Source organism: Hemicordylus capensis, chromosome 3 (genome assembly GCF_027244095.1).
Source record: "Hemicordylus capensis ecotype Gifberg chromosome 3, rHemCap1.1.pri, whole genome shotgun sequence".
Lineage (NCBI taxonomy): Eukaryota > Metazoa > Chordata > Lepidosauria > Squamata > Cordylidae > Hemicordylus > Hemicordylus capensis.
The window spans coordinates 319,151,049-319,178,566 of record NC_069659.1 but is presented as its reverse complement, the minus strand read 5'-3'; the positions used below and the strand labels follow the sequence as shown (position 1 = coordinate 319,178,566).

The 27,518-nt window shown below is 43.5% G+C and overlaps 1 protein-coding gene and 1 long non-coding RNA gene across 9 annotated transcripts in view; one reads left to right on the top strand and one right to left on the bottom strand.

The window, feature by feature from the left end:
• LOC128352465 (mast cell carboxypeptidase A-like) overlaps positions 1-21,500 on the bottom strand; it is a 32,971-nt gene extending 11,471 nt beyond the window's left edge. For 2 of the 8 annotated variants that reach the window (XM_053313078.1, XM_053313081.1), the window contains exons 1-7: positions 19,396-19,511; positions 17,314-17,544; positions 16,888-16,963; positions 10,627-10,751; positions 6,544-6,646; positions 4,457-4,558; positions 2,569-2,670 (exon numbers count right to left, since the gene is read on the bottom strand). In XM_053313078.1, the coding sequence (XP_053169053.1) occupies positions 2,569-2,670; positions 4,457-4,558; positions 6,544-6,646; positions 10,627-10,751; positions 16,888-16,963; positions 17,314-17,544; positions 19,396-19,478 (822 nt within the window). In that variant the 5' untranslated portion in view covers positions 19,479-19,511. Of the gene's footprint in view, positions 1-2,568; positions 2,671-4,456; positions 4,559-6,543; positions 6,647-10,626; positions 10,752-16,887; positions 16,964-17,313; positions 17,545-17,828; positions 17,849-17,962; positions 18,055-18,955; positions 19,015-19,395; positions 19,512-21,007 lie in introns of those variants that run through there. The other 6 variants (XM_053313083.1, XM_053313082.1, XM_053313079.1 and 3 more) reach the window with 6 other exon arrangements.
• LOC128352468 (uncharacterized) lies at positions 21,490-27,412 on the top strand. The gene is made up of 3 exons (XR_008320432.1): positions 21,490-21,647; positions 22,232-22,293; positions 27,000-27,412. It is a non-coding gene; the product is annotated as an uncharacterized LOC128352468 (long non-coding RNA).
• Positions 27,413-27,518: the final 106 nt, after the last annotated feature.

Here is a 27,518-nt window from a genome sequence, read left to right as displayed (position 1 = left end):
GTAGCTCATATACTAAGTTACTTAGTTCATCATACTTCATATAATGGATCCTTTGTAGAATTTAATCTACATACTAATTATGGATCACTCTCTCCTAGAACAGTCCTGTAGGCAAAGTATCAACTTCACACATCTCTCTCCCATTGGGTTTGTACAGATGATACCATGCAATTAGCATGGGGACATGCTGAGAACACATCCATCATGACATCTTTCATGGACATCCGTATTCCCTCCTGGCATGTGTGTGTGTTGCTCAGCTAAATGGTCTCTCTACATATGATTCAAATGCTTGTTTAAGCAAGTATTTGAAGCATGTGTTGAGGGCCTGTTTGGGCAAACAACCCCTCCAAGTGATAAAGGAACATACTGGGAGGGGATCAGGATATCTGCGGAAGACATCACAATGGGTGCACGGTTGACTCTGCCCTTTTTAATCATGTGAGAGGGAATGTATTGTCTGAATACAATCAGATCATTGGTTAAACAAGATTGAGGCGGATTCCTGTTTCATTTGTTTACTGGGGAAAAGGGTCTTTGGCTTTTCTTAATGGGTCTCCCATTGTGGCATTAGTAGCAAATTGATAAGAATTATTTATTGGTTTATTTTAGGCATTTATAACCCACTTAAGCTCCAAGAGTGGGTAACATAAAGATTCTTTAAAAACGTGTATATAAAAAAATTGAAACAAAAATAAAACAGCAGGATTTAAAACAGCAGGATTTAAAACAAAAACAAAATAGAGAAACAAAATAAAACCAATATCTAAAAGCAGCAGGATAAAATCAGCATTAACAGAGGGCCAAGCTAGGTACTAGACAATAAAAGTAATTAAGATGTCTGGATAGGGGGAAAAAGTATTGACAGGGCACCTGAGGGCCCAGTTGTACCTGATATGAGAGCTCCATGACTGGAACACCCATCATCTTTTGAAAAATGCCTCTGCCCTTCTTCCCTTTCTGCATCTTATGCTTGGACCACCATCCAGAAGTCCTGTGTGATGCGGTCTCATTCAAATTTCTCCTCAAAACCCACCTTTTCCATTAAGTCTGTGGCACAATCAGTTCCCATACTCTATTGCAACTAAGCCTAACTATGGGTTCGTGAAATAATAGAACATAGGAAGTTGCCTTCTACCGAGTCAGACCATTGGTCCATCTAGCTCAGTACTGTCTACATTGACTGGCAGAGGCTCGTCAAGGTTTCAGGTATGAGTCTTTCCCAGCCCTACCTGGAGATGCCAGGGATTGAACCTCAAACCTTCTACATGCAAGATAGATCTGCCACTGAACTATGGCTCCATCCCCTGTTGTCCCTGCCTTCACCTTCTTCTTTCCTCTCTTCCTGTTTTTAGATTTTTTAGCTCTTTGGGCAGGAAGCTGTCCTCTCATCTGCTGTCAAGTGTCATATACATGGATGGCACAAGATAGATCAATCAATAATCAATCACCCAACAAAATCAATCACCAAAAATGCAGCCTTTGGAGGAGATTTGGGTCAGGGTTGTAGTGCAGGGGAGGGAAGTTTAACCTTTTTCACCTGTGCAACAGCCAAGATCCAAACTGCATCCTCTCAAGCTCTTGTTAATCATGGAGGGGGAAAAAACCTTAGGGTCCTTTCAGACTGCAAAAAACTGTGTGAGCTAAAAACCTTGCCTGCAAGTTGGAAGCAAGCGCTCTCCAGTCCCTCCCGAAGGCGAAGGCGTGCATCTTTTTTCTCTGCAGGATTTCACAAGCAGGGAACCTCTGCAATTTTGTAGCACCATCTACTGGCCATTTGTGAGCAATCCATCATGAAAATTTAGGGCTTTTTTGTTTACTTTAAAAGCATTTTATTTTTCAACATGGATTGCCAGCAAATGGCCAGAAGATAGCACTGTGAAATTTTGGTTGCTGTCTGACCAGCCATGATGAAAGAAGACTACGAGAAGGTCCAGGCACTTCTCAGATTTGGACACTACAACAGGGTCACTATGTGCCCGTTAAGTGTGCTTCCAAACTACCTGTGTTTTGACATCACAGTCCCTGTGCTATCAGTAAGCTGTCGTTCACATTTCCGATGCTGCCTTTCGGGTTTTATTGCTGCATTACAGTCCTATAATGTCCCATGTGGTGCAAAAAAAAAAGCAGCTGTCTTTTCCCATTGTAGAGTTCTGCCCAAGCTAGAAAAGACTGCTCCCCCTGCTGATGGCTTTGCACAACAAACAGCTTCAATCCTTTACGTTTTCAATGTGATCTGCCCAAGCTGAAGCATTTTACTGTTGTTGTAATGGGTAATCTGGAAAGCACCCTGGAAGCTCAGTTTTTTATTGCTTCCGGCTTGCAGGCAAGCTTGCACACTTTCCTGCAGTCTGGAAGGGCTCCTAGTTCCATGCATTTCATAGCCCAATCGTGGATTTCCTCTATCCAAGTTTAAAAGTTTGAAGAAGGCACTGGATGTATCTCCCTGAGAAAGGTACTCCATAAATGGGTTAATTGGGGTGAATCCCTGTTGCGCAATGTCATGTAGGAAAGGAAACATCCTCAAATTCAGGCTCTAACTGTTAAGAGGAAGATTGGTTAACTAACCTCTTTCAGAAACCACTGGCAGAAGGCAGGGGAAATCCATTCACGTGCATGCACCCCACAGTCAATGAAGATGGCCTTTGTACTGTCCTTTCCTTTCCCAACCTGTTTTTGATACAGTTTCCTATTGTTAACAACACTTTTTAAGGAGACACGTTGTGAGTCAACTGAAGGCTTAACAGACGGGTCTTTCCCCCCCAATCCAATCCTGATTGGAGTGTGCCAGTCCACATATTCTCTGGATTTAATCTGACCTCTCTGCGGGCTATCAGGGAACAGGACAGACAGGGCTTTGATTCTCCCCGCAGGGAGGCTGTGAAGTCTGGCTTAGCCCGAGTTATGTGTGTGTGGGGGGGAGGGAGTCAAAATTTCCCCTGCAGCTTTTGAAAAAAACTCTGGGGCTTCTGCTTTCTCTGAAGGTGTTGATGGAGGTGCTGATGGCTATGCAAATGGTCCATCTAATTCCTTGAATTAAAATGCCTCGAATCTGCTGTGAAGCAGATTCGCTCTTCAGATACCCCGAGGCATAGAGCCATGTGTGACAAACCTTCTGGTCCTGTATGTCTCAGCCCTTTCCTGAGATGTTCACAGATTTTTGCACTTATTTTTGAATAGTACTGACATGGAGGCAAAACCTTTCACAGGACTACAGTCTTATGCACCCTTAGGGGTTAATTTTGGAGATCTGCAATGGGATTTCTTGCCTTGAATTAAAGAAAACAACAGACATCCCCTCAACTGCATCAAGGATACAGTGGTGGGTGGGTGGGGGTGGGGGGCACAGCAACCCCCCCTCATTTTTTTTAAATGTCTATCCCTCCCACCCCCTATTATTTATTATTACTTATCAGATTTTTATACCACCTCACCCAGATGGCTCTAAGCTGTTCACAAATATAAAAACAGTTAAAAAGACAAATAACTCATTAAAACAAAATTAAAACCAGTTTAAAATAATTTCAGTACTCATTAAAATCCAAGGTAAAAGGTTGCTAAAACTCTCAAGCCTCTAATATCCATAGGGAACACATTCCAGAGCCCAGGAGCAGCTACAGAGAAGGCCTGGTTCTGAGACACCACCAGGTAACTAAGATGCAATCTGTCCTTTTAGAGAAAACCAATATATATCTTTTCCTCAATGAGGCAGATAGCAGCTCAGGGGAGAAAACAATGTAGATTGTGAAAATGGCAAGACAGAAAGGGTTAACCCTACTTCCAGCCTTGTGGTCTGAGTTTGATGCAATTCCCCTCTGTCCCATTTTAAATGCTTTTAAAATGCATTTAAAGAAACTGGAGGCGATCCAAGCACATTTTAAAGTTGTCTTGTGTATTTTGGTCTTTACTTGCAAGCAAGTCCAATTCAGCTCAGTGGAATTTCCTTCTGAGTGAGCATGTGTAGAGTCAGGCTGTGGATGTCTTTTTAGGGTTTTTTGGGGGGGTATTTTTGTTTGTTTTGCATTTAAGTAACAGAGTGTCTTTGAGTGTCCCATGAAATTGATTGCCGGAAAATTTAAGACCAGCAAACGGAAGTATTTTTTTCACACAACACATAATCAACTTGTGGAATTCTCTGCCACAAGATGTGGTGACAGCCAGCAACCTGGATGGCTTTAAGAGGGGCTTGGATAACTTCATGGAGGAGAGGTCTATCAACTGCTACTAGTCGGAGGGCCACCTCTAGTCTCAAAGGCAAGATGCCTCTGAGTACCAGTTGCAGGGGAGTAACAGCAGGAGAGAGGGCATGCCCTCAACTCCTGCTGTAGGCTTCCAGTGGCATCTGGTGGGCCACTGTGTGAAACAGGATGCTGGACTAGATAGGTCTTGGGCCTGATCCAGCAGGGCTGTTCCTATGTTCTTAGTGTCTTATCTGTTCCTTCACAGTGTGTTGTACCTTAAGGAGGTAAATGGGTCGTTTTTCAAACGTGTTTCCAATCTGGATGCGGGAAACCAGTTTTGGATTCTCTTCTGCAATTCTGGCAGTCCATGCAGAGATCTGGATTAAATAATAATGTATAGTTGTTCACACAGCATAGGATTAAATACTAATTACTGAGATCACAGATGATTTTCTGATTGCACCTGGAGTTTTTGAAACCAGACCACTAAAATATGTGCTGAACATAGCAAATGGTCCCACACCCTCCAGCATATGTTAAAGGGCTTTCACTTATTTAGCTTTCAGCCCTCCATTTAGGCTTGGCAAATGACCAGGGGGAAAAAAGAAGCCCTGACCTGCTCTTGCTCTTCTAGCAGTTGTAGGACCAGTAATCAACAGGTGACACTTTTCATAGATTTTAAATAGAATAAGCATTTTAATCTGTTCATGGCTTCAAAACAATAGAAACAACGATGTACACATGGACAGCCTTGCAGTTCTGATTTTGTAATGCTCCCTTGGTCCTTTGCTTAGACTTCTGGATTACAATTCTGCATACAGCCAGATGCTCAAGTTGCAGAGGAAGACTAGTAAATCTATATTTTTCCTCAACCATGGAGGAATGGTTTCACTGAGGGGAAAAAAGGAAAATAGTCTTTAAAAAAAAATAAAAATCTTCCTGCCTGCATTCTACTATGCATGGAGGAAAGCATGAGGAAGGAACTTTGTTCTGTTCTATTTTGAGTTTGTTCTCATTATACAAAACCAGCAAAGAGCCCTAGGACACCTTAGAGACTAACAAGTTTATAGGGATGAAACCTTATACAGTGGCTGTGACATCTGATATTGCATAGTGGCTAGGAGACGGAGCTAGGAATCAAAGGTCTCCTGGTTCAGATCTCACCTCTACCATGAATACTCATGGTGAAGACACTTATCTACCTAAGACAAGTGTCTTCACCATGAGTATTCATGGTAGAGGTGAGATCTGAACCAGCAGCCTATATATTATGTCCATCATATTATAGAGGGGGCGGGGATGAGATATCTACCTATCTCAGCCCCGCCCCCTCTATAATATGATGGACATAATATATAGGCTGCATTCACACAAGCATGATTGCTGAGCCCCAGGTGTGGAGCCAGTTAAATGGTGGTTTGTGTCCAGCACCGCCTGGTGGCCCCTCTAGTGACACCCCATGTGCATGACATCATATGCATGGGGGCATGGCTCAGGCTCTGGAGAGCCCTGAGTGAGCTCTCCCCCGGTCGTTTCAGGCAGTGCTTGCTGCCTGACAGCATTTATTTCTCTTTCTCTCCCTTGTTGGAGCTCTCTGGAGCCTGGACATGGGTGCAAGAGAGCTTGCTCAGGGCTCTCTGGAGCTCAAGGCCACGCCCATTTACATGTGACATCACATGCATGGGGGCTTTCGGCAGCCTTTTCCATTGGCGGCCTAGGTCTTTGGAACCTGTTCGCACAATGGTGGCTCCACCCCTGCTGAGCCCTGTAGACCTGATTGTGAGAACACAGAATTGCCTGTCAACCCTGATCAAACCACTGTGGTTAAGCAGCATTTAACAAAGATAGATAATCAGGATGCATCTGATGAAACATACACTGGCCAATGAAACTTTATCCATAGTAAATTTGTTAGACTTTAAGATGCCACAGAACTCCTTGCTTTTTTTTTTTTTTTTTGCTGTATCATGTGAACATGGCTAACCTAGCATGAAAGGTGCTTGTGTATATTCTTTATCACACACTCCCTTAAAATATAGATGAGAGGCGCTCTGATCCAGACCTGATTGCTGCCACAAATAAAAGCAGAAAAAAGAAAAAAGAAAAGAAACCCAAAACAAAGCAACAACACTACACACACACACACACACACACACACACACACACACACACACACAGACACACCTCTCTCTCTCCATACTTCACAGAGCATTCATTTATCTTGTATTCTGAAATGCATTCCCAAATACAACACAAAATAAGTGAGATGTTCTCTCTGTATCCAACATTCTCTCTGTATCCATTCACTGGAAGATCATTTATTAGAAAGCATATCTTTTTCAGTTGATAGTTTATCTTGTACCTTGTGCCATTCATTATATTTTGTATAACTGTGTTGGTCAGTAGAATTCCTGCCATTGTCAAGCTGTTTTTCAATGTCATCTTGAAGGTTTTGAAATAAAATTCTGTGTGATACAAAAACAACAAAAACCCCACACTTTATACAGAAATCACAATTTGTAAGGAAATATGCACAGTCGCTGATATCCAGAACAGCCATAAGGGGTGCAGAGGATCTGCATCCATACACAGAGAGGATGCTCTTAACTCAGCCAGGGCGCTGCTGAGCAGCAGAGCACATGCATGAAGGAGAGGTTTTCACTGCTCTCCCTTGCCTCCATAAGTGCTCTTGCCTTCCAAAAATATGTCCCCAAAGGTTGCATAGCCCCCAGGGACATATTTCTGGAAGACAAAAACATTTACAGGGAAAGGGAAGAGCAGTGTAAATCCCCCTCCACCTGCATGCTCTGCTATTCATTCATTCATTCATTCATTCATTCATTCATTCATTCATTCATCATATTTCTGTGCCACCTGACATGCATCCCCAGGCGATGTACACAAGTTAAAATACAGCAAATATAAAAACAGGATAAAAGGATTAAAAAAATTATGTTATATAACCAATTAAATTAATTAAAAGCCTGAGAAAACAGGTGTGTCTTAAGAGTCTTTTAAAAAACAACCAGAGATGGAGAAACTCTGATTTCAACAGGGAGTACATTCCAGAGCCCAGGGCATCCATCCATAGAGAAGGCCCAGTCCCCAGTAACCAACAAACGACCCAGTGGTGACTGTATACCAAACCTCCTCAGATGATCTTAACACGTGGGAGGGTTCATGACAAAGGAGTCACGCTCTTAAATACTCTGGATCCAAGCCATTAAGGGCTTTATAGGTATTAGGTAATAACCAGCACTTTGTACTTTGCCCAGAAACATATCAGCAGCCAGTACAGTTCTTTTAAGATTGGTATAATATGGTCTCTTTGGGTTATCCCAGAGACCAGTCCTGCTGCCGCATTCTGCACCAACTGTAGTTTCTGGACTACTACAAAGGCAGCCCCATATAGAGTGCATTACAGTAGTCAAGCCTGCAGGTTACCAGCACATGTACCCCTGCTTTAAGGTCATTTTCCTCCAGAATGGGCGTAGCTGACGTATCAGCAGAAGATGATAAAGAGTGCCTGTGGCCATTGCCTCAACCTGAGAGACATGAGAGAGTTTTGGATCCAGGAGCACTCCCAAGCTATGTACTTGTTCTTTCTTGGGGCGGGAGGTAACACCACCCAGAACAGGGAGATCTAAACCATATCTTCAGTTCTGACTCCCCACAGTCAGTACCTCCATCTTCTTTGGGTTCAATTTCAGTTTGTTATCTCTCATTCAGCCTATTACCACCTCTAGGCAGGCATTTAGGGAAAATGTGCCATTCCCTGATGAAGTTGATACGGAGAAATAGATTTGGGTGTCATCAGCATATTGATAACACCCTGCACCAAATCTCCTGATGATCTCTCCCAGCGGTTTCATGTGGATATTAAAAAGCATTGGAGACAGTATGGAGCCTTGTGGAACTCCGTAGATTAATTCCCACTTTGCAGAGCAACAGACTCCAAGTGACACCATCTAGAATCTGCCAGAGGGCTGGGAATGGAACCACTGTAAAACAGTGCCACTCAGTCCCATATATCCTCAGGATACCATGGTTGATGGTATCAAAAGCTGTCGAGACATCCAAAAGGATCAATAGAGTCACACTCCCTTTGCCAATACCCAATTGGAGATCATCCATCAAGCCGACCAAGGCAGTCTCAATCCCATAGCCCACCTGAAAGCCAGTTTGAAATGGGTCTAGATGATCCGTTTCCCCCAAGATTTCCTTGAGCTGAGAGGCCACCACCCTCTCAATCACCTTGGTCAACCATGGAAGATTGGAGACAGGTTTATAATTGGCTAACTCTAAGGGATCTATTGCAGGTTTCTTCAAGTAAGGTCTAATAATAGCCTCCTTAAGGCAAGGAGGCATCCTGCCCTCCCTCAGAGAAGCATTTATAATATGTACCAGACCCTCTCTGATAGTACTATTGGCAGATGAAATGAGCCAAGTTGGGCAAGGGTCAAGAGAACAGGTGGTCGGGCATACAGTCTAAGGCAACTTGTCCATATCCTCAGGAGTCACAAACTGAAAGTAATCCAATCTGATCCCCTAAGATAAATTGCTGGACACCTCCCTAGTAGACTCTGCAAAAAGATGTGGAATCCAATTCAGCCCAAATATGAGAGATTTTATCCACATAAAAGTCATTTTAAACATCAGAGCAGGCAATTGAAGGTTCCAGACACGAGTTTAAGGGGGAGGGGCACATACTAGCACTCTCACAACCCTAGACAACTTCACTGAATGTGAAGCTGCAGAAGCAATGCGGGCAGAATAGCACCACATCTTTGCCATCTGTACTGCAAGAGCATAGATCTTCAAACGTGCTCTGTGTTATAATCTATTGGAGTGCTCTAGCCATCTACCTCACTACTTCAGCTCCCATAATTCTTCAGAAAATCATGGTGCTAATTTTGAAACAGGTTGGAGAAGATGCTTAGGAGCAATTGTGTCAACTGCTCTGGTGAATTTATTATTCCATATTTGTACCAGAGCATTGACAGAATCATCGGCAGAGCCAATTCGAAACCCTTCCAAGGCTTCTTGGAATTCTATTGGATCCAATAACCTTCTTGGGCAGACCAACCAAATAGGTCCCTCACCTCTGTAGATGTGGATTGTGGCTGCAAATTCTATCTTAACCAGATGGTGGTCCACCCATGACAATGGGAAAATAATAGGAGTCCCCCACGGAGCACCACTCTGATCAGAGCAAAAGACCAAATTGAGCATGTGACCAGCATCATGCTTCGGTCCCAAGACCACTTGGGATAGGCCCATAGTAGTCATGGTCACTATTAACCCATAGTGGGTCACTATTAACCCATAGCTGCACCAGACAACCCAGACCCAAAGTGCACATTGAGACCTCCCCCCCACCCACTACCAACAGTCTGAATGACTCCAGCGCCAACTCAGCAATAGGTCCGTCAGCTCAGTTAGGGACTCTGTTGGGCAGCAGGATGATCGGTACACCAACAGAAGTACCAATCTATCCTTGTTCCCTGGGCTTAGGTACACCCATTCAGTGAGGCTCTACACACAATCAATGTGTGGAGCCGAGGAGGGTTCGGTGGGGAGAGTGGGCTTAGCCCGCTCTCCTTGCTCTCCGCCCACACGACTACCGGCTCTGTCACAGGGGTGGCGGGGAATGGGGACCTCCTGGCCCCTGGAAGATCCAGGATGCTCCATATGAGTGTGCGGGCAGACCCCAGACACTGGGAGGCTTGTTGTAGCCTCCCAGTCAGGGATCTACTTGTGTGTTGCCATGGCATGGAGCTGTGCCAAGTGGCACATGATCAGTAAAATGAGATTAATGGAGCGAATGCTCTGCTAACCTTGTTTTAGGGGAGGGGTTCTTAGGTGGGCTAGCCACCGTTGAACCACTGGGCTCACCAGGTAGTTCTCACAATGGAGGAAAACTGGGCTGGGTTCCCTTAGCTTGGTTTCTCTCCATCGTGAGAATAGCCTCAATATAGGCCAATTGCTGGACAGGGATCCTAGTAAGGGAGATGGTATTCTTGTAGACCACAGCCACACCACCTCCCTGCCCACATCTCTCACCTGCTCCACCACAGAGTATCCCACCAGGAGAAGCTGGAACCAGACCGGACCACTATCTTCACCCGACCAGGTCTCTGTGATTCATACCAGGTCACCTCCTTCATCCACAATCAAGTCGTGAATGATCTCAGATTTATTTTGGGCCAACCTGGCATTACAAAGTAGCAAGGTGAAGTTCTGTGGGTCGTTGGCACTGCTCCCCAAAGTCACATGGCAGCACTATGGCTGATTATCCTTCCAGTAATGCTTCTGTGACTGGGAGGATGGTTTTCAGCTACCTCCAGTCAGGAGAGCAGCAGGGATGTGGCCTATTGTAACTGGTTGGGCCAGTTGTAACAGGCTGATAATAGGTTGACAGGCTAACTAATGAAGTATAACCTACTCATACTGTATTGAATTCTGCTCCATGAGAGTCTGGACAGTTTTGGATTGATCAGCACTGACATGGAAATCCACTACCCTCTGGCTGACAATATGCAATGCTGAGTCTGGAAACCACAAGTGGAGCTGCAAAGGAAAAACCAGAAAGGTCTCATTACTGAAGTGAACACAAAAATGTCAAAAGGAAGCACCTTTGTCACCTTCTTCCTTGTCTTCTTAGACTTGATATTTGCCTCTCTTCAGATCAGTCTCTGAGAATGGAACCCATTCATATTGGTGAATATGAACCTGGAAGAGTTGTTTATTGGTTTCTCTGGTCTTGGTTCTCTGCTACATCACAACTCATGTACGTTGGGCTTAGGGATGACTCCAAGGGGTAGCAAGGGGTAGCAGGTGCTCCCCCTCATATTTCCCACTCCTCCTTTTGTTCCACCATTTACCAGGCTCTAACTTTACAGCAAATTGTCAGACAATAGTGTCATAGTATATTATGGTCCTATAACTTGAATTAATCATTTTAAGAGGCTTCTGTTTAAAGAAGCTTCATCCACTGACTCCTCTGAGCCTCCTGCAGCCTCCCAGGAGCCAGACCAACCCCTTAGTTTCCTTCTTGGCTATGAACTGGCTGGGTGAGACTATGGCTGCCTTTGGACATCATGCCAAACCAGAGGGAACCATGCCAAAGGTTTGGGATTGTGTTTGTCTGAATGAGGGAAACCTCGGTTCAGTTAGGAAAGTGACCCAAAGTTTCCAGCCACAAACCTGAATTGGTGCCCTCAGTTCCTCTTCAGTTTTACTGCCGAAACCTCCGGTCTGAAAGCAGTGGCATGGTGTCCAAAGGCTGCCTGTGGTTGTAACTGGAGATAGGGTAGGAAACTCCTCCTTCTCTCCATCTTTGATTGGCTGCCATGGCTGTCCACCATGAGAAGGAGGAAGCTTGCGCAGCCAGTTCCCCCACCCTTTCAGGCTCCCAGACTCCCAGCAGCAGGGGAATGGGGGCAAACTGTGTATCCTTTAGACCCACGGTTTGCTGCTATGTGCAAAAGTGGCCCATGTGTGGAAGGTAGTGAAGGATCTCCTCCCCTCCAGATTTCAGCTACCCTGGTAATGACCTCTCTTCCCACCCCAGTCTTTCCTACCATGGTCTTGAAGCAGACTGGAAAGTCTGGCCTAATCCAAAGAGACAGTATTTTCTAAGAGGAATCTAGCCCCAGCCTCCTGATCCCCTTCAGATGAAGGCTTCTGGAACTGTGAGTGGTGCCTGCGAGGGGGTGAGTTATGCGCTGCCCAGGGATTCCGGCATGTTCCTGTAAGGCTGTATTTCACACAGCCTTTTGAAACCAATATCTGAATAGGTTTCTGTAGGCCATCTTGAGTTCCATGTAAGAAAGTCAAGACATAAAATAACATAGAATATTCTAGAGGTGAGCCCAACTTCAAACAAACTAGTGCAATTAGACTAGAGTGATTAGGAATTTGGAATACTTTGTTCTTATTTGGCTAACACTTGGCAATGCATCTTTAAAGAACTAGAGTTACAAATGACAAAAAAATATTGTAAACCTATGATAAGATAAGTCTGAAAAAACCCCTTTAAAGCCATCCAAGCTGGTAGGCATCACCACATCCCATGGCAAAGCATTCCATAGATTAATTATGCACAGTGTGAAAAAGCACTTCCTCTTGTTGGTCCTAAATTTCCCGACCTTCAGTTTACCCCTGCTAATTTGGCAAAGAGGCACCTTTTAACATGGTGATTCTCTTTTATTTAGCAGGGGGAGAGTAACTGGCCCTATCCACCCCCAGCACAGTATCTCCAGTGACTGTTGCTGGTGTCTATCTTATGTTTCTTTTTAGATTGTGAGCCCTTTGAGGACAGGGATCCATCTTATTAATTAATTAATTAATTAATTCTCTATGTAAACCGCCCTGAGCCATTTTTGGAAGGGCAGTATAAAAATCGAATACATACATAAATAAAAAATATTAAAATGTCAAGACTTTCCCAAAAGTTTACTGTGCTAAAGGAGAGTGCTGAAATGAATGAAAACCAAGCGTACAGCTCTTTTACTGCTTTGTGTGTTGTACTGCATTATCCTTGTTAACCATTATGCTCTTCTCTGTGGTTTCCTAACCCCTGAATCTGCTCTGAGCAATTTTTGTATTTATGTATGAAAATGCAGTACTTTTAAAATGGCTTTTCATCTCGGATCCTAGATATTGTTATAATCTAGGATCCCTTTTTCATCAGAGAAGTAGCCGGTGGCTGCAAGGGAATGGTGGGTCAATGCCCGCCCCCCCCACTGCGGGCTCTCCAGTTACTGCTCTTGCCAGGAGCGGTTCAACGGCGCCTCTGTGCCTCTTCTTCCTCAAAGGGGGATGCGGGATCAGGTCGCCAAGTCCCCCCACCACTGGATTTTGGGGTGCCTCTTTGCTTTTGTTTTTAAAGTCAGTTAAATGAGGATCTCCTCCCCCCCCAGTGAAAGTTGAATTGATTAGGATAGATTTGACCTGAATCTGGATGATTCAATTCACTTTTAAATCTAATCACCCTTTTGGGCGGTGATTCAATTCAAAGTCAAAACACTCAAATCAGCCAGATTCTAGTTGAATCAATTCAGTGCGAAATTGGTTTGCTCCTCTCTAGTTGACACCCATAATGAAGATGAGCACATTTAAGTAGGAACAGACCGGGTGCCTTTTCATGACCATTGCATGATAAGAACAAGCCCCCAATACTTCTAGGATTAGAGTACAACTTCAGTGCTAAAAGGTATGGTTTTTAATCAGAGTTGAGCCCCACCATATCTGATTTTAGAAATGGTTTACCTTATTTATTTTGCAAATTTCTAGACTACCATTCTGAACAGTTCATATTGTTGCCTATGAAATGTTTATTTCTCCCATCTCATTACTTATTTGAGATCCATGTTTCAGAGGAGAAAATCTCTCTCAGTATGCAAGACTAGTGACGAAGAATGCAGCAAAACATCAGTGTGAGTATGAAATATAGGTCTCAGTATGGATGAGGATTTTTCCTTTTTCCTAACGAAAAGGCCTTATTCACAAATGTGGAGTCACACAGATTATTAATACATCATTAAACATATGGAAATTAAAATGGAAATTTCAATTTTATTAATAAAACCAACTGAATGCAAATTCTGGTAATGAATTCTAGGTGTCTCTGCCATAATTTGGTTAGTGCTTGACATTTGGTGAGGACAACCAGATTAGGTTTTTGTTATAGAAATTTGGATTTTGTACATTTTTGATGCATTTTAGAAATAAAAAATGGATTTCAGTAATCTATCTCAGGATTCATATTAAAGATGGCTGCAAGCCGTTTTTGAACAGTGGGAAGGATCCATAAGAACATAAGAACAGCCCTGCTGGATCAGGCCCAAGGCCCATCTAGTCCAGCATCCTGTTTCGCACAGTGGCCCACCAGATGCTGCTGGAAGCCACAGACAGGAATTGAGGGCATGCCCTGTCTCCTGCTGTTACTCCCCTGCAACTGGTTCTCAGAGCATCCTGCCTTTGAGACTGGAGGCGGCCCACAGCCCTCCGACTAGTAGCCATTGATGGACCTCTCCTCCATGAAGTTGTCCAAACCCCTCTTAAAGTCATCCAGGTTGTTGGCTGTCACCACGTCCTGTGGCAGAGAGTTCCACAAGTGGATCACGCATTGTGTGAAAAAGTACTTCTGTTTGTTGGTCCTAGACCTCCTGGCAATCAATTTCATGGAGTGACCCCTGGTTCTAGTGTTGTGTGAGAGGGAAAAGAATTTCTCTCTCTCCACTTTCTCCACACCATGCATGATTTTATAGAACTCTATCATGTCTCCCCACAGTCGTCTGTTTTCTAAACTAAAAAGCCCCAGGTGTTGTAGTCTTGCCACACCATATTAAGCTAGTCATCACTAAGCTCTATAGAAATCAATGAGACAAATTAGCAATAGCAATAGCAATAGCACTTACATTTATATACCGCTCTATAGCTGAAGCTCTCTAAGCGGTTTACAATGATTTAGCATATTGCCCCCAACATTCTGGGTACTCATTTTACCGACCTCGGAAGGATGGAAGGCTGAGTCAACCTTGATCCATGGAGCCATGACTTAGTGAAGTCTCATTAATTTCAGTGGCTCATATCAGAAGAAAATGTGTTTTGATAGAGACTCCAAGGGACTGCAGGGGTGCAATGGGAGCCCTCACACAATTTTCTCATCCCCCCTGGTGTGTGTTGTTGCTTGTTAGCCATTAGAGTTTTCAAGTGCTCCCCACACTCAAGAAGCATCTCTAAAATTGGAATCATGCCGCTGAGGGTCAGGAAAATTTTTCCAATCTTAGAGAGCCCTCGTGGAACGCGGGGAATGCTTGAAACTCTAATGGCTCTCATGCAACAGCACACATGCAGGAAGAAAGGGGGAGTTGCCTAAATGCTGCCATTTATGGCACTGAACTCCCTGGAGTCCTTCAAAATGCAGACATAGGAACCTAGGAAGTTGCATTATACCGAGTCAGAACATTGAAGTTGGCTTATACTGAGTTACCCCATGAAACTACTACGATGAATATTTATATAACGCTCTTCAGCCAAAGTTCTCAAAGTGGTTTATATAATTATAAATAAATACATAAGATGGCACCCTGTTCCCAAAGGGCTCACAATCTAAAAAACATAAAGGTAGACACCAGCAACAGCCACTGGAAGGATGCTGAGCTGGGGTTGGATAGGACCAGTTGCTCTCCCCCTGCTAAATAAAGAGAATCACCACTTTAAAAAAGGTGCCTCTTTGCTCAGTTAGCAGGGGTTAACTGAAGGCCGGGAAATTTAGAACCAACAAGAGGAAGTACCTTTTCACACTGTGCGTAATTAATCTATGGAATTCTTTGCCATGGGAAGTGGTGATGCCCACCGGCTTGGATGGCTTTAAAAGGGACCTAGACAAATTCATGGAGGACAGGTCTATCAGTGGCTACTAGACTGGTGGGTGTAGGCTACCTCCAGCCTCAGAAGCACAATGCCTCTCAATACCAGTTGCAGGGGAGCAACAACAGGAGAGAGGTCATGCATATACCTCTTGCCTGTGGGCTCCCCAGAGACATCTGGTGGGTCACTGTGTGAAACAGGATGCTGGACTAGATAGGCCTTAGGCCTGATCCTGCAGGGCTGTTCTTATTGGTCCATCTAGCTCAGTATTGTCTACACAGTCTGGCAGCAGCTTCTCCAAGGTTGCAGACAGGAATCTCTCTCAACCCTATCTTGGAGATGCCAGGGAGGAAACCTGGAACCTTCTGCATGCAAGTATGCAGGTGCTCTTGCCAGAATGGTCCCATCCCCTAAGGGGAATATCTTACAGTACTCACACATGTAGTCTCCCATTCAAATGCAAACTAGAGTGGGTCCTGCTTAGCAAAGGGGGCAATTTTGTGCTTGCTACCACAAAATTAGCTCTCCTCCCATTAACTAATGCTTTGTTAGTCAGGATGTCAGACAATATATATAATAATATAATATAATTTGATTTCTATACCACCCTTCCAAAAATGGCTCAGGGCGGTTTACACAGAGAAATAACAAACAAATAAGATGGAACCCTGTCCCCAAAGGGCTCACATTCTAAAAAGAAACATAAGATAGACCCCAGCTACAGTCACTGGAAGTACTGTGCTGGGGGTGGATAGGGCCAGTTACTCTCCCCCTGGTAAATAAAGAGAATCTCCATGGTAAAAGGTGCCTCTTTGCCCAGTTAGCAGGGGTAAAACAATAGGACTAACTTAATCTGTATTCTTGCCATGGTTGCATGTGTGTGTGTATGTTTAAAAAAATTCCTGTTATATATACTCCTGAAAACATTGGTAAGATCACAACATTCTAATATTTTGAGTTTTTAATATTTAACAGCTTTGATGATACTTAGGAAATTAAGAAGAGCCTTGTTGGATCAGTCCCAAGCCCTATCTAGCCCAACATCCTGTTTCCCACAGTGGCCTACCAAATGCTGGGAAACTCAACCATGAGATGAAACCATCAATTGTTGTTGTTCCCTTGCAATTGATATTCAGAGGCATCCTGCTTGTGAGCCTGGAGATAGCTCATCAAGACTAGGTGCCATTGATAGCGCGGTCCCGCATGAATTTGCCTAAGACCGTTTTAAAGCCACCCAAGCTAGGGATCATATATAAAAGCTACTCAGCAATCAGACCTTAAAAGACAAGGATATGGGGGGAGTATCCAAACTATAAAAATATCTCACCTGCATGGTGCTGAACAAGTGCTTCATGAAGCTCACTTCCTGTTCATTATGCGGCTTCGCACGAAACACCTTTGCACTTCAGAATATAAAGTCAAGGAATTAGTAGCATATCAAGATATAAAAGGACTACTCTACCTTTTAGAACCACCTAATGGCACAGTGGGGAAGTAACTTGCCTAGAGAGCAAGAGGCTGCCGGTTCGAATCTCCTCTGGTATGTTTCCCAGACTATGGGAAACACCTATATCAGGCAGCAGCGATATAGGAAGATGCTGAAAGGCATCATCTCATACTGTGGGGGAGATGGCAATGGTAAACCCCTTCTGTATTCTAACAAAGACAACCATAGGACTCTGTGGGCACCAGGAGTCAACACAGTCTCAATGGCATGACTTTACCTTGCTTTAGTTTAAGTGAGAAGCTCTACCTGTCAAAACGCCGAGCAGAAGTGAGAACAAAGATGGTTGCAATCAAGCCCCAACTCAAGAGGGCCTTCATGTTTCTTTTTCTGTGCAGCAATTGATCTCTGTCATCTTTAGTCTGGGCTTGGTGATCAGCTGACTTCCTCAGGGGCATTCCTCGGGGATGATAGGAGGCTTCTTCTGTTAGGTCTATATTTATATTTTGTGCAATCACAACTTCTATTAAAGCCTTGAAACTAGTTGGGGAAAACAACACAGCAATTTATGTCATCAGCAGCAGCTGCTGTCCCCACATGGACTGTGATGTTTACATACACCACCGTCCATTTGATGGACTGTGAAAAACTGGAGAATTAATAGTACATTTTAATTTCATTGGTTCATATCTTGGCATATGGTATTCCTTTTGAAGAAGGCCTTTTGACAGTATGGTCGTTCAGGGCAGTACTACTCATCAATATTTGTCTGTATTTCATTGATCTAACTATCTGTAGAACTAGAATTAGAATTTCTACTCTACCTTTCAGTTCAGGGGCACCCTACTCCTCCCCCTGTAACAAAAAATAACCAAGACCAAAAGATAACAGCTTATTCCTTCAGTTAAACTGATCCTGGAAACACCCATGGGCGTGTCAGGTTCTCCTACATGCATACCTTCCACTCAGTATGAAAACATTTAAAAACATAAATAATGAAGATATCTAGGATAGATCCATATAGATGTAAAGCTAGTTTATACATTACAGTGTGGGTTGTGTCACTGCTAATGAAAAAAAAAATGCTTCCATATTGTGGGGTCCATTATGCCATCACCAGTATCCCTAAAGGTGTCATGTTGGAGAGGAGACCACACAGGCAGATCCAAATAGAAAGTTTAACCACTGTACGAAGCATTCACCTGGTGGGAACATTTAGCAGTGGCAACCAGGCTGACACCAGGTACCAGAGACCATAGGGTATCAAGCTAATTTGAGTGAGTGGATATGCTGTTTCAGTGTTTGCTGCTCTTTCAGTGCATGGTGCTTCAGTTCTCACTGATTGAGATTTGGTTTACATAGATGACAGTGACCCTCTTGGGCAGGGGCTATAATTGAGTGGGGCAGAAGGGGACAAATGTCCCTGGGACCATGAGGGAGGAGGACCCTCTGCCTAGGAAACCTTCACTCTCCCCTTCTGCCTCCATAACTCATTGCCAAGCTGCTTGTTCCTGAGTGAATTGTGGGACTGTGATATTATTTGCATAGCAGTGAGAAAAAAAGGAATGCTGAAAATGTGTTGTTTTTCATCATGTCCATATAGTTCTGCAGCAAAGATACAGCGGGGAGAGGAGAGCAGGGGCCCCATCTTGTTCCAGGGCCCGATTCAGCCTTGCTGTGCCCCTGCTCATGGCGTCACCAATGGAGTTGGCAACATACAGTTGGCTTCCACCTCTGAGTCCTGAAGGACAAGCTATCCTCCCCCCCCCCCGGGGGATATTTCCTATTCTTGGTTGCGTGTTGCTGCATTCCACCAAGAATATGAGAGACAAATAAACTAGTTGACTTTTCTTCCATCTGAGCACAGTGGCAGGGGATGGGGGAAGTCTTGTTTATAAGTCCTGACTTGAGAGAAATCATAGGCACAAGAGAAGTCAGTACTCATGAGCACCTCTGTTCTTTGTTATGGCTCCCCTTCCCTGGTCCCCACAATGCTCCCCAAGCACTTGACCGCTCCCTTTCGACTTCATGGTTTCTTCTGGACTGAAACTTTCCAAAGTTTCTGTCAATGTTTTTCTGCTGTTCCCTTTCCCCTCCCCTGCAAGGAGACTCCCCTCTAGGCACATGGTTGAGAATTGTACCCTCTGGTGCTTTTTTATTTTATATTTGTTTAGGACTAATTTTTTCTCATTTATTTTATCATACAGAGTTTAAACTGTATGATAATCTTTGTCTGGTTCTTTGTTTTTAGTCAGTGTTTGCAGCCACTTTCTTATCAATATATTTCCTGATTGACACTCTTTTTTGTTACCACAGAAGATAGCCTCCTCTCTTATGGTTGGACTTCTCCTTTTAGATGACTTTACTACTTATGACCTACTAATATACTACCTATAATAGTCTATGGACATAGGAGATATGATGTCCACACATTCCCCATTATGTCCTATCATGCTATCTGTGTATGCATTCATAAGTTCACTGAGTGGTAGAGGGAGAGAAACAGGTCTCTGTCTTGAGCCTATGGGGATTCCTCTGGGTGTAGCTGCTACACCACCAGTGCTTGGAAGGACTGTATCCTCTATGACAGAATCCTATGACAGACAGAATCCTCTATGACCTTGGGTCCCCATATGCTGTTGGACTATAACTCCTGTCATCCCCAGACACAAATGGCCATGAATATCAATATGTGTAACATTTAACACACATTGAATTAAAAATCACAATTCATTTTTAAACACCTTGTGTAATTTGTTATATCACCATCAAAGACTGTTAAGATATGCTTTCCTAAGATTCCAGAGAGGTCTCCTTTAATCTTCACTCACAGGGCATGTAAAAGTTTGGGGTACTTTGAAGGCTGCTTCACCCCCACCCCCAGGATTGGCCTGGAATCCGCATCCAAGAATTGACATCAATTGCCAAGTGATTGTTTAAATCAGTCCTGGAGATTTGAGTGGCTTGATACTGTGGGGAAAAAAGATTGGTGGTGGTGGTATCTCCAGCAATAGTTTTGGTTCAGGTAACCTTGCTTTGGATATTAACATTTAACAAAAAATAAAAAATAAAATTCAGCATTTCATTTCAATAATTTTGTATAATTTGATGTGGGGGCACCCACAAACTAGCAGAATCCTAAATACAGATAATCTAACATGTTTAAAATAAAATTAAAGTTCATAAGAACATAAGAACAGCCCAGCTGGATCTGGCCCAAGGCCTATCTAGTCCAGCATCCTGTTTCACACAGTGGCCCACCAGATGCCTCTAAGAAGCCCACAGGCAAGAGGTGAGGGCATACTTTCTCTTGGAGCTAGGTATGTAAGACTGGGACCTAACTGGGAGAGAAAGAGATTCATCAGCATTACCATCCTCTCACTCAAACATCTCTCAAGTAGAGTGGTTCCCAATTAGAGAAATCATAGTCAATTAAATTGAATGAGTTGTATTCAGTTAATTGATTAGTTGATAAAATTTGTTTATGAATAACACAATACTTCTGGAGGAAAACAACAACTTTGCTTGGTTTCAGATGATGGATACATTTCAAAGTCAGCACCATTTTAGAAGAGGTACTTCCTTATGTGTGTGGGAATGCCTCTCCTGCCTGCACTGTACATAAGTACTGCTGGGCTGGCTTCAGGTTTAAGGTGGCCCTTAGCAAACCACCCACATGGGCCACCTCCTACCTGTGTGGCTCCCAAGAATCTCTCGCCTCTTCCTCCTGCACAACCACCTAAAGGCTACGGACCCAGAGGTGGGCCTTAGGGATCAGCAGTGGGTCCTTGGTAGCTGTACAGGGATGCCAGCTCTGAATACGTGCAGTAAAAATAATTTAAAATTATTTTTAAATTCTTCTGACTAATTGTGAGCCTTCTTAGTTGATCAAAAGGTTTTAAATCAATCTAACCAATTAGTCAACTAAAAATTCCGCCTTACTCTTAGCACCCAACTTCCACATAAAATAGGCAAGATTGCTGAAATCAGTGAGATGATTTACCATGATTATGCTAGGAGACAGAGGTGATATCAAAATGTATCTTCAGAGAATGAGGCGGAGAGGGTCAAAAATATCTTGTATAGGTATCTGTCTCAATCCTTTCTCTTCCCAGCCCTTGTTGGTTTTCTTCAGTCATTGGGCCTTGGTTTAACCCTTTCAGTTAAGCATCCTATGAAGATGGACTCCCTATTATAGACATGAACAGCTGCCCTGAAGCCCTTCTCCTTTTTTCCTTAGGTATCTTCATAAGAAATGAAGTTGAAACCACCTCTTGAAAAGACAAGATGAGAATGAGATGAACAGTGCTGCCTTAGAAACCTCATGCTGCTGTAGTCGGGGTCTTTCTCATCACAGTCCAAATATGTAGGGTCCCATAAGGAATTCTACAATTCCTACCATTTTCTTCCAATTCATTCTTCCAATTCTACCATTTTTTTACTGTTCCTGATTGTTTTCTGTCTGTACAGGAGGGTTATCAAAGAACCATTTCCCTTTAAATGGGTACACATGTAGGTGGGTGCCATAGCAACCACGGAATACTTCAGCAACATCCTGTGTGTACATCTATTGCTCATCCTCAGACAGTTCCAAGAGCTAGGTGGAATTGGATGGCCATTTATCAGGAGTTAATTTACCAAGTGTATGTAATCCTTTGGTACATTGGTGGTCTGTATCATCTTGCCAAATAATTGGAAAAATTCAACCACACTTCCACACCTGATCAGAACCTTAGGGGAGCAGAGTAATGGTCAAATTCTTCCCATCTGGCCGGAAGCTACAGTTGACCAGTTTACTGAGTAGTTACATGCATATTGTAACTAGGTTGCCAAGATTACTTGGTATATAGTCATCTGTATTCATCCAGCTTTTTCTTGGGTCATCATTCTTGGCACTAATTCCAAACTACCTGCAAGAGATTGTCAACACCCCTTGAAAGACGACATTCTCAAGACTTCAAAAAATAAAAATAAATAAATAAATAAATAAATAAATAAATAAATAAATAAATAAATTGAAGCATATAAAGATGGCATTGGTGGTGGGAGGTTTCCCCAGGGGAACTGAAACTATATGTTTAATATAGGCTCAATTAAGATTGAGTCTGGGGACCAAATGGAACTTGTAGCAGAGCCAGATGGCACTTTCCTTCACTGCTGGCTTCGTGTTAGATCATGCCACAAGTAAGTAGGATGACCAGAGTTCTTCTTTACTGCACAATGATAGCAAAGAAGGGAGAATTTCAGAAGCAGCAGCTTTTCTTCTCATCAATGAAACACTGTGGCATGGTAAGCTGCGCCTGCCAACATCCCCTCTCAACAACAACTATTGATTTAGTGTTGTTTTGTCAGCATACAATGTATTTCCCAACTCATATAACTAACTGTTGAAAATCCTTTATGGTAGACTAACAATATTATATTCCCATATTATAAAACAGAAAGAGGGCGGAGAACATGTTCACTGCTGAGCTAAGAGTTGAACCATGGATTTCCCAACTCATAATTTATGTTCTTAACAGCTATGTTGTACCAGCTGTCATGCTGCTGTGGGATGTGGCTGTGAGAACACAGAGGAAACTGGGGCTGCAGCCTGTTCACATGGGTCTAGGCTGTTGGTGGCTTGAGTAGGACATCCTTGTTTTACTAGGCTGGGAACAGCATCGGATAGCCATGGCAACATATGGAATAGGGGCTGAGGTGGGAACTGTGGATACAGAGGCTTGTTCATGGCAGTAATATTTCCTTAAGCCATATACAACCAGTCAGGTCCCTTAACAAAGCAGTGATTTTCTCTCTATCCACTTTCTGCACACCATGCATGATTTTATAGACTTCTAGCATGTCTCGCCGCAGTCATCTTTTTTCTAAACTAAAAAGCCTCAGGTGTTGTTAGCCTTGCCTCATAAGGAAGGTGCTCTAGGCCCCTGATCATCTTGGTTGCCCTCTTCTGCACCTTTTCTAGTTCTACAATGCCCTTCTTTAGTTGTGTTGATCAGAATTGTACGCAGTACTCCAAGTGTGGCCACACCAAAGTTTTGTATAAGGGCATTATAATATTATCAGTTTTATTATCAATCCCCTTCCTAATGATCCCTAGCATGGAACTGGCCTTCTTCACAGCTGCCGCCATTGAGTTGACACTTTCAAGGAGCTGTCCACCAAGACCCCATGATCCTGGTCAGTCACCGACAGTTCATATGCCATCAGCGTATTGTTAAAGATGGTGCTTTTCATCCCAATGTGCATCACTTTACACTTGCCAACATTGAACTACATTTGCCATTTTTGTCACCCAGTTTGGAGAGATCCTTTTGGAGCGCCTCACAATCTGTTTTGAATTTCACTACCCTAAATAGTTTGGTATCATCTGCAAATCTGGCCACCTCGCAGCTTACTCCAACTTCTAGATCATTTATGAATAAATTAAAAAGCGCCGGTCTCAGTAAAGATGTCTAAGGGACCCTACTTCTTATTTCCCTCCATTGTAAAAATTCTCCATTTATACCAACCCTCTGTTCCCTGTCCTTCAAACAGTTAGTAATCCACACATGTACTTGTCCACTTATCCCATGACTGCTAAGTTTTCTCAAGAGTCTTTAATGAGGAACTTTGTAGAAAGCTTTTTGGAAGTCCAGGTATACTATATCAACTGGGTCACCTTTATCCACACACCTGTTGTCACTCTCAGATAACTCCAAAAGTTTCATGTGGCAAGATCTCCTTTGCAAAAGCCATGCTGGTTCTCCCGCAGCAGGACCTGTTCTTCTATGCGCTTTACAATTTTACAATTTTACAATTTTATCCTTGAGAATGCTTTCCATCAATTTGCCTGGAACAGACGTTAAGCTAACCAACCTGTAATTTCCCAGATCACCCCTGGATCCTTTTTTGAAAATCTGTGTTACATTTGCTACTTTGCAGTCCTCCACAGAGCCTGATTGTAGGGATGAGTTACATATTTTTGCAAGGAGGTTGGCAATTTCACATTTGAGTTCTTTAAGGACTCTTAGGTGGATGCCGTCTGGCCCTGGTGATTTGCTAGTTTTCAATTTTTCCAGAAAGTTTAGCACATCAACTCTTGTCACTTATATTTGACTCAGTTCTTTAATCTCCATCCCCAAAAAGCCTGGTTCAGGAACAGGTATATGTTCAATATCTTCTGCTGTGAAGACAGCTGCAAAGAACTCATTTAGCTTCTCTGCAACCTCCATATCCTCCTTAATAATCCCTTTCACTCTCTCATTGCCTGACAGTCCAACTGCCTCCCTAACAGGTTTCCTGCTTCTGATGTATTTAAGGAAGTTTTTGTTATCCCCCTTGATGCTTTTAGCTAAATGTTCCTCAAACTCTCTTTTTGCCTCCCTTATTGTCACCTTGCATTTCTTTTGTCAGAGTTTGTGTTCCTTTCTGTTCTCTTCATTTGGGCAGGTCTTCCAATTTTGGAAGGAAGTCTTCTTCTCCTTTATGGCTTCCTTGACGGTACCTGTTAGCCATGCTGGCATCCTCCTGGTCTTAGTGATACCTTTCCTCCTTTTTGGTATACATTCTAACTGGGTTTCTATTGTTGTGGTTTTGAGTACACTCCATGCATTCTGGAGTGAAGTGACTCTCCTGATTTTCCCTTTCTGTTTTCTTTTCACCATACTCTTCATTTTGGAGAAGTTTCCTCTTCTGAAATTCAGTGTCTGTGTTAGACGTCCTTGGTGATTCAATCCCCACATATCTGCTGAATTTGATGGCACTATGGTCACTGTTCCTTAAGGGGGTCGATGACACTGACATCACACACCAGGTCCTGGGTGCCACTCAGGATTAAGTCCAAGGTTGCCTTCTCTCTGGTTCGTTCCAAGACTAACTATTCTAGGGCACAGCCATTCAGTTTATATAGAAATATGACCTCTTTGTCATTACCTGACTGTGAATTTACCCAGTCTATGTGTGGGTAATTGAAGTCACCTATTATTACTCCCCTGCCTCTCCTTGACGCCCCCCCCCCGCCGATTTCCTTCTGCAACTCCTAGTCACTGACAGTGTTTTGATTCGAAGGGAGATAGCACGTCCCCAGCAGCACATTTCCTTTCAGGCCTTGTATTGTCACCCACAGGGTTTCTGTGGAGGACTTCGTTCCTCCTAGGTTTTCTAGCTTTTTAGATTCTATCCCTTGTTTAACATACAGTGCTACTCCACCTCCAAGGCGCCCCTCTCTGTCTTTTCTTTAGAGTTCATATCCAGGGAGAACAGTGTCCCACTGGTTCTCACTGTTCCACCATGTTTCTATTAGGCCCACTATATCTATTTTTTCAATAGCAACCAAGCACTCCAGCTTGCCCATCTTGGCTTGGAGGCTTTGGCACTGGCATATAAGCACCTATACGCTGAATCTCTTACCTGTTGTATACTATCTTTCTTTTGGCTTTTTTACCAGCTAGCACAGCCTCCTTTCCGCTCTTCATGTGGTTCTGCTCTGTCCCCTTCTGTTTTATCTGAATCTTTTGCCCCCTTGTACCTTATGGGATGGCATTTGCTGAGCCAGATACTGCCCAGCTCCTGTCAGCTATTCCCCATGCATCATTTTAAAAGCTGTTCTGCAACCTTTTTTATTTTAAGCACCAGCTGTCTGGTTCCATCTTGGTTCATGCACAGCCTGTCTTTTTTGTACAGGCTTTGCTTGCCCCAAAATGTATCCCAGTGCTTAACAAATCTAAACCCCTCCTCCCGGCACCAACGTCTCATCCAAGCATTGAGACCCCTCAGCTCTGTCTGTCTCACTGAACCTGCCCGTTGAACAGGTAGCATTTCTGAGAATACTACCATCGGGGTCCTGGACTTCAATATGCTAAATAAGCCTAAATTGGGCTTCCAAGACCTCCTGACTACATTTTCCCACATTGTTGGTGCAGACGTGCCCCACGATAGCTGTCTCCTCCCCAGTGCTACCTAATAGCCTATCTAGATGCCGTGTGATGCCCACAACCTTCACACCAGGCAGGCAAGTCACTGTGCAATCAACACGTGGGTCACAAACCCATCACTATATACCTCTAATGATTGAATCACCCACTACAAGGAGGCCCCCACCCACCAGAGGAGTATCCCCTGTGTGAGAGGATATGGGCTCATCATCCACAGAAGGGGCCCCTTTTAAGGGAGCATTTCCCTCTTCCTCAGACTGATGTCCTCCTTCCCCGAGACCGTCATTCTCCCTGAAAGCAGAGGAGCTATCAGCCCTGGAGTGGGATGCCTCTACCATGTCCCTGAAGGTCTCATCCACATGCCTCTCTGTCTCTCTGAGCTTCTCCAAATTCGCCACCTTGGTCTTGAGGGAATGAACTTGTTCTCTGAGAGCCAGGAGTTCCTTGCACTGCGCACAAACCCATGACTTTTGTCCATGGAGCAAACAGTCATACATGTGACACCAATACACTGGGAAGTGCCCCCTTCCCTGCTGAACTTCTGTCTTCATACTGGTTTTGTTGAGAGTTTACAGTATTTAGAGATTGGCCAGCTATTTAACTTTTCAAACTTCATTTTTCAAGAATAAGGAGGGAGTAGTACTTATCTTCTCTTCCCACTTGGCTCCTTGTGATCATGGAGACTCATTTCAGGCTCTCCCAAACACTTCCCACTAAACTCCACGCAAAACTCCTGTTTGCTATCCCTGTTTGCTAAGCTCTCGGGCCTTCACCCTTGTATTCAAGACCAGCAGACAAACTGACTCTGCTCAGGAATGTGATCCCTCTCACAAGCTGAAGCACTCACCTGGAACGAATCCCCCACTCAGGCTTCTCTTCTGTCAAAGACACAAACACTTCCACCCAGCCAGAAATCAAACCCTAGAAAATCACCAGCCATAACAGACGTAGCTTCTCCTTCCCCTCTTGTTTTCTTGGATGTTTATTTATTTGTTTGTTTGTTATTTCTTTGCTGTGTTCCCTTGCTTGATATCTTCTTTAGGAGAGAAATACAAGCTTGTTGCTTTCTCTTGCTCCCAGACCAGCAGGCAACTAAGGGTGACTACTTACTCCTAGCAAGGACTGAAGACTACATCCATGAAAGGATCCAGTAACAAAATGGCAGAACGACCCTAACTACTGTTCAGGGGATTGCAAATGATTATGACAAAAAGAAGCTTGTGAAAGCCTTCAAAAAGAAATTTGCCTGTAATGATATTGTGACTGAGCATCCTGAATACAGGGAAGTGATCCAGTTGCCAGAGAAAGAACATTTGCCAGTTCCTTCTGGAGGTTGGCATTGTTAAGGAAGAGCAGTTGAAAGTTCATGGCTTCTAAAATGTGTAAAATGAATTCTGCAGGTTTTGTTAAATATTTGGGAGGGGAGAATTGCTGTAACTGGCTGATGGTTTGCAGAATAAAGCAACCTCTTCCAGGGTGTGCAAAGTTTATAAGGAGATTTCTCCAATAGTCTAAGGCAGACATTTAGATTTCTAAACATACCAAGAGGAAGTTGGCAACCTATCAGACCAGTAGGCAACTTCCTTTTGTTGATCCTAA